Here is a 12398-nt window from a genome sequence, read left to right as displayed (position 1 = left end):
TTTAATATAAAATATTAGTCATGTAAGTCATGAAGAAATAGAGCTCTTATTTTACCTACCCCTGTGTAGAATTTATTTTTTCTTTATTTAAACAGTATTAAACCACAATTCTAATTCATGACTCACATTTTAGGAACTTCCCAGTTAGAATCTTTCAACCTTATGTCCATGAATGCAATTCAGGAATTCACATTTGCCCCTCTGAAGGCAGGAGCACCATACATGGTATATAAAATGCAAATCCATTCCAGAGTTACTGTTCTAAATGCATTCATTATAATTCTTTGTAAACATGCCTTTGAGGGCTCAGTTGCCATCTTAAAATGAGATATAAACATCCCCAGGCATTAATACAGATCATTTAAGTACCTATGCTTCCCACCTCATACATACTTGGAACTGAACTAGAACATGCACTTTGACAAAATGTATGCTAAAATAAATGTATGCTACCATAAAATAAAAGTGTGACTTAAATGATTTTTCTTTTTCCTTTTTTAAGCTTTTTTAATTTTACTTTAATCTGTATACTCAATATGGGGCTCGAATTTACAACTCCAAGATCAAGAGTCGCATCCATACTCTACCAACTGAGCCAGCGAGGTACTCCCAGATTTTTAAAAGGCATTTTGAAAATGAAATTTTAGGGGCACCTGGGTGGCTAGGTCGGTTAAGCGTCCGACTTCGGCTCAGGTCATGATCTAGCAGTCAGTGAGTTCGGATCCTGCATTGGGCTCTGTGCTAACAGCTCAGAGCGTGGAGCCTGCTTCAGATTCTGTGTCTCCTTCTCTCTGCTCCTCTCCTACTCATGCTCTGTCTCTATCTCTCAAAGATGAATAAATGTTAAAATAAATAAATAAATAAATAAATAAAAAGGAAAAAAGAGAAAAAAAAGAAAATGGAATTTTAAGCTGTATATTACTTCACCTATTTTGAAAATTCAATCAAAAAAATTAGAAAATTTCAGAGAAAAGAACTGGATTTCAAGTCTTTTTAATACTGATGAAGAAAAACACTCAGGGGGGTATAGTAACTTGCCCAGTGGCACAGGAAGGTTAGTAGCAGAGTCAGAATAAGAAAGAACTCAGGTTTCTTGACCTCATTTCATACTTGTTCATTTTGGTAAACAATGATACTTTTTCCTATTTTTGTATTGTTTTCTATCTCAGAGCCGTTAGAACCAAAAAAAACCATAAACTAAAATGGATTAGGTAAATCATGTCATTTTAATAAGGTAAACTCATGTCATTTAAATTGCTTTTGCCTATCATTCCATTAAGCTACAAATGCTTATATTTATTTAAATTCACATTTCACCTAATAAAGATGAATGAGATCTCCAAAGAACTATATTTACAAAATGCAAATTTAATGACCATTATCAAACAACAATATAAAGAACTGATCAGATGAATGAAGAACATTTCTCCCTCTTTTCTAAAGCTGCCATTTGAAGAGAATATTCAATGTTACTTCTTAAAGAATTATTTGTGGGATAAATTCTTATGATCTACTGTTAGAGAAAAGGTTGAGAATACATATGCCTCTCAATATGAGATAATGAGAACTGTTATTTATTCTACTTCCTTGACCAACAACTATAAGTGTTAAAAATTCTGTATTCAAAGAAATCAACTGCCTTTGGCATAGATTTTTGAGTACAACTATTTCCCGCCACTTGTATTCTTGTTAATGTATTGTTTTATTGTACCCTTATTTTTTTTAAAGTAGGTAAGTGGTGGATATAAAAATATAGAGATAGATTACTAAAAAAAAGGCAGTTTACAAAAGGAAGCTATTCAGAATGATTATAGGCTTATACACCAAATTAAACTCTCATGATTATTTCAAAACTACCAACAAAATAAATTGTGAATTAAAGCAGAAAAGTATTAAGAAAGAAAAATTACTCAGATTTTCTAGTGAAGCACTCAAAGTTAGGGGACAGGAGCAAGGTCAGGGGTGCAATAGTGCAAAATTATATATCAGGGAAAACTAAAGCTATTGCTCACTTTTTTTTTTTTATTGCTCACTTCTATGGTACTATATTATATAGGTTACCTATAGCCAAGATGAAATATATGAACAAATTACAAAAGGGTTATTTAGGGGCACCTGGGTGGCTCAGGCAGTTGAGCATCCGACTCTTGGTTTTAGCTCCGGTCATGATCTCATGGTTCTTGAGTTTGAGCCCCACATCAGGCTTCATGCTGACGATGCAGAGCCTGCTTGAAATTCTTCTTCTCTCCCTCTCTCTCTGCCCTTACCCCCATGCAAATGCGCATGCTCTCTCTCTCAAAATAAATAAGATAAACTTAAAAAAAGATAAATGAAGTTTGTTAAAGTTAATACACTGACAGTGCGGAGGCTGCTTGGGACTCTCTCTCTCTTTGCCTCTCCCCTGCTCACTATATCTCCCTTTCTCAAAATAAATAAATAAACATTTTTTAAAAAGGGTTATTTAATAATAAGAAAATGATTTAAAACAATGAGAAGTAAAAGAAAAGCAAAAATTAATATGCAATTACTTACAGCAAGGGAAGATGTCTGTAGACATGCATTTTTAATTCTTGGTATCAAAGCATTTTTCATGGATGGGTAGTCTATAAGATTTGCAAAGGTTGGAATGATGTTTAAACAGAGTTCCTATTAAGAAAATACACTGATTCAATCTTAGAGAAAGACTCTCTTCATCCTTTCTCCCACATATTAAAACATTTTGTATTTACATAGCTAATTTGTCACATAGTTTGAAATAAACTTTTATTTATGTTTTATCATTTGCTCCTTTCAACAACTAGTTGAAAGAAGAGTTGTCACTAATTTTCAATTTTACAGATGAGAAAACAGACTCAAAAGATCTTATTCAAGGGGCGCGTGGGTGGTTCAGTCAGTTCAGAGTCCAACTCTTGGTTTCAGCTCAGGTCATGATCTCATGGTTTGTGAGTTTGAGCCCTGCATCGGGCTCTGCTGCTGACAGCGCAGAGCCTGTTTCGGATTCTCTCTCTCCCTCTGTCTGCCCCTCCCCTGCTTATGTTCTCTCTTTCCCTCTCTCAAAATAAATAAAACTTTTTAAAAAAATTTAAAAAGGACCTTACTCAAAACCATGCAAAGTCATATAACTAGCATATGGTAACAACAGTCCTTGGTCTTCATTCCTAATTTCTTTCCCTGATAACACAATTCATCAATTCATCATTTATTATTTAAAAATGGGAACACCTAAGTTTTGCTATCTTTCACAATAAGGATTAAATACTAAGTAACATAGAACTATTCCTCTTAAATAAGGGATTTCTTAGCTTATCATAAAATAGAATACAAACATTTTCTTTAATATATTTTAAAAGATTGTTTTATAATATTGGGGAGAAATACAATAAGACACTATTATGCAACCCCAGTTTTTAAAACATGTATGCATATGTGTCTGTCTACAGACTTAGGGAAAAAGACTCAAGGATAGACACGGAAATGTTAACTATGGGCATCTCTGAGGGAGGATTTTAATTTTCTTTATATGTTTAAGCACTTCCAAATTCTAAAACTTAAGCAAGTATAACTCATAGAAACAGGAAAAAGTTATTTAAAACACTGTTAACTAATGTTGGCCACAATGTAAATGACTATAACTGGGAACTCTGAATGAGGCTAACAGAGGAAAAGGGGGACTAAATGAGACAAGGAAAAGAACAAGAAATGGCTTGAGAACTAACTGGCTCAAGAACATATATCTCAGATACCTTATTAAGAGCAGAATGTTCCTTGTAGCAAAGCAAAGAAGAAGGGATTACTAAAGAAAATGGAGGCATAAATGTGTATCAGGGAAGGAGTTAGACAATATTTGGTATACTTAAAGACATTCATTTGTAGTTAGCAGACAGAAATAAATTAACTACTAACAATCTGTTATCAAAATAATGGCCAAGTATTTTATTTGCTTTACTCCCATATTTCCAAAAAGCAGCTATTAAGAGTTGCATGTTTATATCCACTCAGAATTGTAATTAATAAGTGTGACATAACTTGAGGATAAGAAGTACAAGCTACATTCAAGGATGCCCATTTTCCAAAGATGGGCAAGAATAGGCAAGAGTGAGCAGTTTGTGAGATACTGTACTCCTGTTACCAGAGGGGACCTCTGTAGGGAAGGTCAGCCTTTAATTCATGAGAGCAAGCATACATGTGCACTATGCTGTATAACCTAGCAATAGGTTACAAAGAGGCAAATCTTAAATTATGTCTAAATCATTTAGCTAAAAGTGGGGAGGAAGAGCTCTTTTCCAAGAAGGGAATACGATGAAGAACCTAGAAACAGGAGACTCAAACAAACCAAAACTCAAGGAAGTCATTAGCTCATTCTCAGGAATTTCTGCCTCTTAGTTTATACTTTATAACTGGTGGTGGGGAGAGGAGAAAAAGCATAGCTTCTAAGTTTAATTTTAAAGGTAAAAATTTTTTATTTGGTTCACATATACATTTCTATTCAAGCCTCTAAGCACCCTAATTTTTGTACATCATTTTCTACTTTCCTAAATGTATTTCTGAACCCCCTTTAGCCTCTTAAATATTTCTAATCAAACTTCACTTTAAAAATATCACTCCATAGGCACCTGGGAGGCTCAGTTGGTTGAGCATCTGACTCTTGATCTCAGCTCAGGTCATGGTCCCACCCACGGTTGTGGAATGGAACCCCAAGTCGGGCTCCACACTGAGCCGAGATTCTCTCCCTGTGTTTATGATTCTCTCTCTCTCTCCCTCCCTCTGCCCTTCTCCCCACTTTGTGCTCTCTCTAAAAAAAAAAAAAAAAAATTAAAATTAAATAAAAAATATCACTCCAAAAATGAATTTCCAAAGTTACTTTCCAGCCTTCTACTTGCTTGAAACTTGAAGACTTTTGTTTCTTGGGGTGCCTGGATGGCTCAGACAGTTAAGTGTCCAATTCTTGGTCTCAGCTCAGGTCATGATCTCATGGTTTGAGAGTTCGAGCCCCACACTGGACTCTGTGCTGATAGCGTGGAGGCTTCTTGGGATCCTGTCTCCCTTGCTCTCTGCCCCTCCCCCATTCGTTCTCTATCTCTCTCTCAAAATGAATAAACATTTAAATAAAGACTTTTGTTTCTTGCTCTTATTCTAGTATTCTCCCAAAGATCCCAGATAGTCTTTTAACTTTAACACTCTTACCAAGCAATGATGATACTAATTAATTGCACTGGTGACTAAAGACATACTGAATGATCTCTTACTCGACACAACCCCAAAGGCAAGGGAATTAAAAGCAAAAGTGAATTACTGGGACCTTATGAAGATTAAAAGCTTCTGCACAGCAAAGGAAACAACCAACAAAACGAAAAGGCAACCAACGGAATGGGAAAAGATATTTGCAAATGACATATCGGACAAAGGGCTAGTATCCAAAATCTATAAAGAGCTCACCAAACTCCACACCCGAAAAACAAATAATCCAGTGAAGAAATGGGCAGAAGACATGAATAGACACTTCTCTAAAGAAGACATCCAGATGGCCAACAGGCACATGAGAAGATGCTCAACGTTGCTCCTCATCAGGGAAATACAAATCAAAACCACACTCAGATATCACCTCACACCAGTCAGAGTAGCCAAAATGAACAAAGCAGGAGACTATAGATGCTGGAGAGGATGTGGAGAAACGGGAACCCTCTTGCACTGTTGGTGGGAATGCAAACTGGTGCAGCCACTCAGGAAAACAGTGTGGAGGTTCCTCAGAAAATTAAAAATAGGGGCGCCTGGGTGGCTCAGTCGGTTAAGCGGCCGACTTCAGCTCAGGTCACGATCTTGCGGTCCATGAGTTCGAGCCCCGCGTTGGGCTTTGGGCTGATGGCTCAGAGCCTGGAGCCTGCTTCCAATTCTGTGTCTCCCTCTCTCTCTACCCCTCCCCCATTCATGCTCTGTCTCTCTCTGTCTCAAAAATAAATAAACGTTAAAAAAAAAAAAAAAGAAAATTAAAAATAGACCTACCCTATGACCCAGCAATAGCACTGCTAGGAATTTACCCAAGGGATACAGGAGTACTGATGCATAGGGGCACTTGTACCCCAATGTTTATAGCAGCACTCTCAACAATAGCCAAATTATGGAAAGAGCCTAAATGGCCATCAACTGATGAATGGATAAAGAAATTGTGGTTTATATACACAATGGAGTACTACGTGGCAATGAGAAAGAATGAAATATGGCTCTTCGTAGCAACGTGGATGGAACTGGAGAGTGTGATGCTAAGTGAAATAAGCCATACAGAGAAAGACAGATACGGTATGTTTTCACTCTTATGTGGATCCTGAGAAACTTAACAGAAACCCATGGGGGAGGGGAAGGAAAAAAAAAAAAAAAAGAGGTTAGAGTGGGAGAGAGCCAAAGCATTAGAGACTGTTAAAAACTGAGAACAAACTGAGGGTTGATGGGGGGTGGGAGGGGTGGGTGGGTGATGGGTACTGAGGAGGGCACCTTTTGGGATGAGCACTGGGTGTTGTATGGAAACCAATTTGACAATAAATTTCATATATTGAAAAAAAAAAGACATAGTGAATGATACAAGAAATGTGGGTTTCTAAAATTCAGCAAAGCTGCACAGGTCAATCTGATTTAAATATTAACTATTTCAATAAATACTTATTGGCTGATGTGTATTGGCCAAATGAACCCCCTTATGAAGAAAAATTAGCTTTCATATCACTCAACATTTCTCTCCTTCCTAATCTCAGTGAACATAAAACCAGGTTGGCTACACAGGGCCTGTGGGAATGTTTTAAGAAGCTATAATTCATAACTCCTTTGGAAAGGCCTAAAAAGTAAAAGTAAGTACTTCTTTTGTCCCATGTCATTTGGACAAAACCAGCATATCCTCACCTTTAAGAAGGCATGACATTATATGGAAAAAATGTAACATGAACCTCACAACTTTGAATAAGCAAAAACCTAGACAAAGACTAAAATGAGTCAAAAAAGTGACCTTATACACGTGATATTAGGTTCACATTATTTTTAAGTAATCTCCATACCCAACATGGAGCTTGAACTCACACCCCAAAATCAAGAGTCGCATTTGCTACTGACTGAGCCAGCCAGGTGTCCCTGGTATTAGGTTCACATTAGAAAAAAAAGGCTTTGGTCAATAACCTTTAAAAATTAAAATTCTGTTTTCTTTACTAGAATTTCTATACTGGCAAAGAAACTTTAAATATAAAACCATTTATGCAATGAGATGTTCTTAACATAGGTACTTATTTTCCAAAGTAAAAAAAAAAAAAAAAAAAAAAAGGAAAAAATTATACTTTTAACAGCAATCCAAAATTTTTTTGCCAGACAGTCCTATAGAACCAAAATTTTAATAGCAAAGCTAAAGAACTAAGTTTGGCAAAGTACATGATGTTTTAACATAACCTCTATGACACACAGAAATAGCTATAAATGCATTAGGAATGGTCACACTAAATTACTGTCTGGTTTGCTATCTACTTGCTACACAAATTAACTTCAGTATAGAAAGAACACTTAGAAAAGTAAGTTATCAAGCATGAAAAAAAATTAGGAATATGGGAATACCTACTTAATGTTTTCATTAAAAAAGTCACATGTATCTTTGACATTTCATTCCTATGTTAGTTATTCATTTAGGAAGAAGATATACAATGATTCAACTGTAAGAAATCAAATCTTTCAGAATAGAACATTTTTGATAAATAAAAGCAATGAATCTTATACTTCATTAATACAGATATTTGTCAATACATTCTTTAAATTAGTTGGGAGCAGATACATTTTAGTAACAGTATATAATGCAATTCAATGGATTAATAATATAGATACCAATTGAGCTTTATATAAAAGATTTTATAATTCAAACCCAAAATGTACTTCTTTCTTTTGTTTTAAAAATCAAAATCATTATTTTAAAAAAATCAAATATTATACCTGGATCTGAATGGAAGGAGCCTCTAGTGCTCTATAAACCATTGGTAAGACACTGTTCTTTATCTCATCAGGAGGAGTTTTGGTTAGTAGCAAATCCATTTTTTGTAGGAAAATTAACAAAATCTGTGTAGAAAAAAGGAACAATGTATTAAAGCCTAGAATCTTTATAAGATTTCACATATGACAAAATTTAAAGTCTCTTCAAAAAAGTAAGTTCTGTATTTTGACACTCACCATGTTGCTAGCCTGAGGGCATGGAAGACAAAAACATACAAATCAAGTTTCATAGATTTCTGGAAGCACAGTATTTAACATTTGCTCTCAGTTTAAACATTTAAGTGAAGACTAATTTCCTAACTCTCACATATCTTCGGCAATACATTACTCACCTGTAAGTACCACTATCTGGGTATCCACTGGGTTTAAAAAAAAAAAAAGAGAGAAAGCCTGAGAACAGCAAAGTCAGATATCCCAAAGAAGTAGTTCACTTGGCTTCTAAGTTTAAGAACAGAAGAAAAGGTACAGAAATGAAAAGGTCTGTCAGGAAAAATTCTAAAAAGAGACATTTTCAATAGTCTCCAATCATGTTTTCTCACCTAGTTGCCACACATACCTAGATTATAAGGAAAACATGGCCCCTTCTATTCATGCAGACTACATGAGTGTTTCATGAGTGAACATGTGGCTCCGCCACTTTCACTCCTAACATCTTGACCATATTTGGGGAACTCTGCTTCAAAGCCTACAGTTCCCTCATCTGCCCTTTCTTAGCCATAGGAACTCTTGCTTTACCACCACAGACTTCCTTCTGTTCCCCTCCTTTTAAAGGAAGGACTGCAAATAGCCTCTCATAAAACCATTAAATCACACAGCTGATGGTTTATTAATATGCTACTGCCATGGAATGGCAGAAATATGTAGTAATATTTACTATGTGTCTAGAAATTTCATTTAATCTCAACAACCCCTTTTGTTTCAGAAATGAGCAAAACTAAGGTTTTAAGAGTCTAATGACTTGCCCATGTCATCCTTCTAATAAGGATGAAGAAGACCAGATTCAAACCCAGGAGTGTGACCCTACTGCTTTTAAATCCAAGACTACCTTGGGGCGCCTGGGTGACTCAGTTGGTGAAGCATCTGACTTCGGCTCAGGTCATGATTTCACAGTTGGTGAGTTTGAGCCCTGCATCGGGATCTGTGCTGACAGCTCAGAGCCTAGAGCTGCTTCGGATTCTGTGTCTCCCTCACTCTCTGCCCCTCCCCAGCTCATGTTGTCTCTCTCTCTCTCTCTCTCTCTCTCTCTCTCTCTCTCTCTCTCTCTCACAATTTTTAATTTTTTTTAACATCTATTCATTTTTGAGAGACAAAGAGAGACATACCATGAGTGGGGGAGGGGCAGAGAGAGAGGGAGACACAGAATCTGAAACAGGCTCCAAGCTCTGAACTGTCAGTACAAAGCCCAACACGGGGCTTGAACTCACAGACTGTGAGATCATGACCTGAGCTGAAGTTGGATGCTTACCCACTGAGCCACCCAGGCGCCCCTAAAAAAATTTTTTTAAAAACCCAAGACTACCTTGAATCTGACAAATATTATAATAGAGTCTAACATCAGAAATTAATTACATTTTAACTTATAATACACACACACACATTATTTCCATGGTGCTATAAGCATTTTCCTCCTCCTGGTAAAACTATTTATCAGCAATAAAATAAAGAGAAACAACTGGCATAAACTATCTGCAAGCTAAAGACCCTAAATAACAAAAAGAAAAACAAAAACAAATATTTAAAAGTACAGAAGAAAAAGAAATACTTCTTTTCACAAACCAATAACTTTCAATAAGTCCAATAAGAACAGTATGCCAGATCTCAATATAATTTATTTTCTGAGGTGGTAACTTACAGAGAGCTATCAACATTTACTTGCAAAGTTTAATTATAATTTTAGGAATGGTTCACTTCAAACATATGCAAAATAGGTTCTGACTAATGGAAAAAAAAGTCTCTTATACTTACCTCAATTTTTAAAAAGTCACACATCCATTTCTTTTGTTTTCAGTGATAGTCATCATTGACTAATATCATTAAGTAACAGCAAACAAATAGGAAAGAGTATTTACATACATACCTGGATTGGCTCCTGCTGTTTAAAAACAGGGCCAAGTTCAGGTAGAATTAATTTGACATATTCTTCTTTGGTGCATTCTTCAGCAATCAGTAGAACATTGGGCAAAACAAAAGGTACCATATCAGGGTTTACAAATTCTGAAGTCAAACAAGGCAAAATTCTCTGCACAATGACACGCTGAAAGGCAAAAATGTTTTCATAAAACTAAATTTGACTTCGGGTCTTTAGTGTTAATATTGAAGTTACAGTCTAAAATGTCCAATCCCTTCGGGGAAGATGACCATATAATTTCCCTCAGGAAACCTTCCTTCATTAAGTCTTCACTAATTTGTTTCTCCTCTTCATTACTTATGATTCATACCACACCATTTAAAAACTGTCCTGTATTATTAATTGTTGTTTCATGCATATTGACTCTATCTACACTTACTGAAAGAGCCTTGAGAGCAAGAACAATATTTGTTTCCTCTTTATTCTCCATAGCATCTAAGTAAAGGGCTAACTAAACAGTGAATAATCAAAGAGTATCGACAGATTAAACACTGGAGATATTTTTGCAGGAATCACCAGTTTTCCAACCATTGACTTCTATGGCAGTCACCAACATATTTTAGACTATATTACACTCATGATTTAATAAGCCAGAGAAGGAGAGTTACAGGAACTGTAATACAGAAGTATCGCTTAATCGCTGGTGAAGCAATGATCTCCACAATGACAGCTTATGGACCTGTCTTCTGACATTTAATGTGCAAGCACTACCTTTGCATAGGTAGTATTCTTCTAATTTTTTTACCTAATTTTTTAGAGGATTTTTGGACCCCGCGAAAAAGGTCCACTAAACTTTTAGCTTCAGTCTGCAGCCTTCTATAGTCATTTATGCACCTAAAGCAAAAGTTCTATTTATTTCTCTGGAAGAGTTATTATAGTAAATGAAAATCCTGTCTATAATAAAAAACTGATCAACAACAAACCTTGGGCAGTTTTGGTAGAACTTTTGGCAGTCCTTTGAAAAACTGTGATTTCTGAAGATTATCTCTTTGGAATAAGGTATCAAAATACTGCAGTGTTACTGCACCAACATCATCAAAGAAGGGAATCTAAAAATAGGGAAATAAAATTATTTTGGTAAATATTAAAGTACTTCTCATACCTGAAACTGCCATAATATAGTAAAAAAAAATTTAGAAACATTTAGCAAAATACTAAAAAGCACTTAATAGTTCTAATTATAAAAATCAAAATAAGGAATAACCAAATTTCTTTTCAGGTTCAAATTTTTCAGTCGGTACCTGTGAGTTCCCTAGGCAGTAACATTTTCTTTACCTAACTAATAAATGCTGAAAGATTAAATATCTTGAAGGCATAAAGAGCACTGTTAAAATCCATGCTTACATGAGTAAATTAGAAGGCCGTGAATTCTTGGCGTGTCCAGAATTTCTACACCTGTATAACTATTAGGATTCTAATTATCTGAAATCTTATTTTATATCACAGCAATTATACACATAAATTATTTAACTGTTTAAAGATTAAAAGAAGTTGCATATTTAACACATTTAAGAATACAGATGTTATCTGGGGCCTCTGGCTAAATCTTGCTTTAGAAGCACTTAATCTACTTTTAACTCCTTGTCTCTCTTCCACCTAAGGCAGGAATTCATGTGTACTCACCTTGGTCATTTGATCTGCATCTGGTCTTACAGTCGGAGTTACATTTAACAGCAGTTTTACATGTTCACGGACTTCCTCAGGTATATTTGAAAGTGAACTAGATCCTAAACGACTCAACTATTCAGAAGAGTAATACTATTAAATATGAATATAAAAATATTCAAAAAGATAATGCATTTACAGTCAACAGTCTATTTAAAAAACCTTTTTTTCCTCAAAAAAACTAAAAACACAACTACCCTACGACCCAGCAATTGCACTACTAGGCATTTATCCAAGGGATACAGGGGTGTTGTTTCAAAGGGACACATGCACCCCCATGTTTATAGCAGCACTACCAACAATAGCCAAGGTATGGAAAGAGCCCAAATGTCCATCAATGGATGAATGGATAAAGAGGATGTGGTACATATATACAATGGAGTATTACTCGGCAAGCAAAAAGAATGAAATCTTGCCATTTGCAACTACGTGGATGGAACTGGTGGGTATTATGCTAAGTGAAATTAGTCAGAGAAAGACAAAAATCATATGACTTCACTCATATGAGGACTTTAAGAAACAAAAGAGATGAACATAAGGGGAGGGAAACAAAAAGAATATAAAAACAGGGAGGGGGACAAAACAGAAGAGACTC

The 12398-nt window shown here is 35.5% G+C and overlaps 1 protein-coding gene across 2 annotated transcripts in view; it reads right to left on the bottom strand.

Annotated features, from left to right (window-relative positions):
- The window catches only part of SCYL2 (SCY1 like pseudokinase 2), a 71683-nt gene that overhangs the window by 21254 nt on the left and 38031 nt on the right, over positions 1-12398 (bottom strand). For both annotated transcript variants that reach the window (XM_078449564.2, XM_078449561.2), the window contains exons 7-11: positions 11762-11878; positions 11062-11187; positions 10088-10264; positions 7954-8076; positions 2533-2646 (exon numbers count right to left, since the gene is read on the bottom strand). In XM_078449564.2, coding sequence (XP_078305690.1) covers positions 2533-2646; positions 7954-8076; positions 10088-10264; positions 11062-11187; positions 11762-11878 — 657 coding nt within the window. The remainder of the gene's footprint in view (positions 1-2532; positions 2647-7953; positions 8077-10087; positions 10265-11061; positions 11188-11761; positions 11879-12398) is intronic.

The sequence above is a fragment of the Panthera onca genome, chromosome B4, assembly GCF_046562875.1.
Source record: "Panthera onca isolate mPanOnc1 chromosome B4, mPanOnc1 haplotype 2, whole genome shotgun sequence".
Lineage (NCBI taxonomy): Eukaryota > Metazoa > Chordata > Mammalia > Carnivora > Felidae > Panthera > Panthera onca.
The sequence above is the reverse complement of the archived record's forward strand: the minus strand, read 5'-3'. Positions and strand labels throughout refer to the sequence as shown.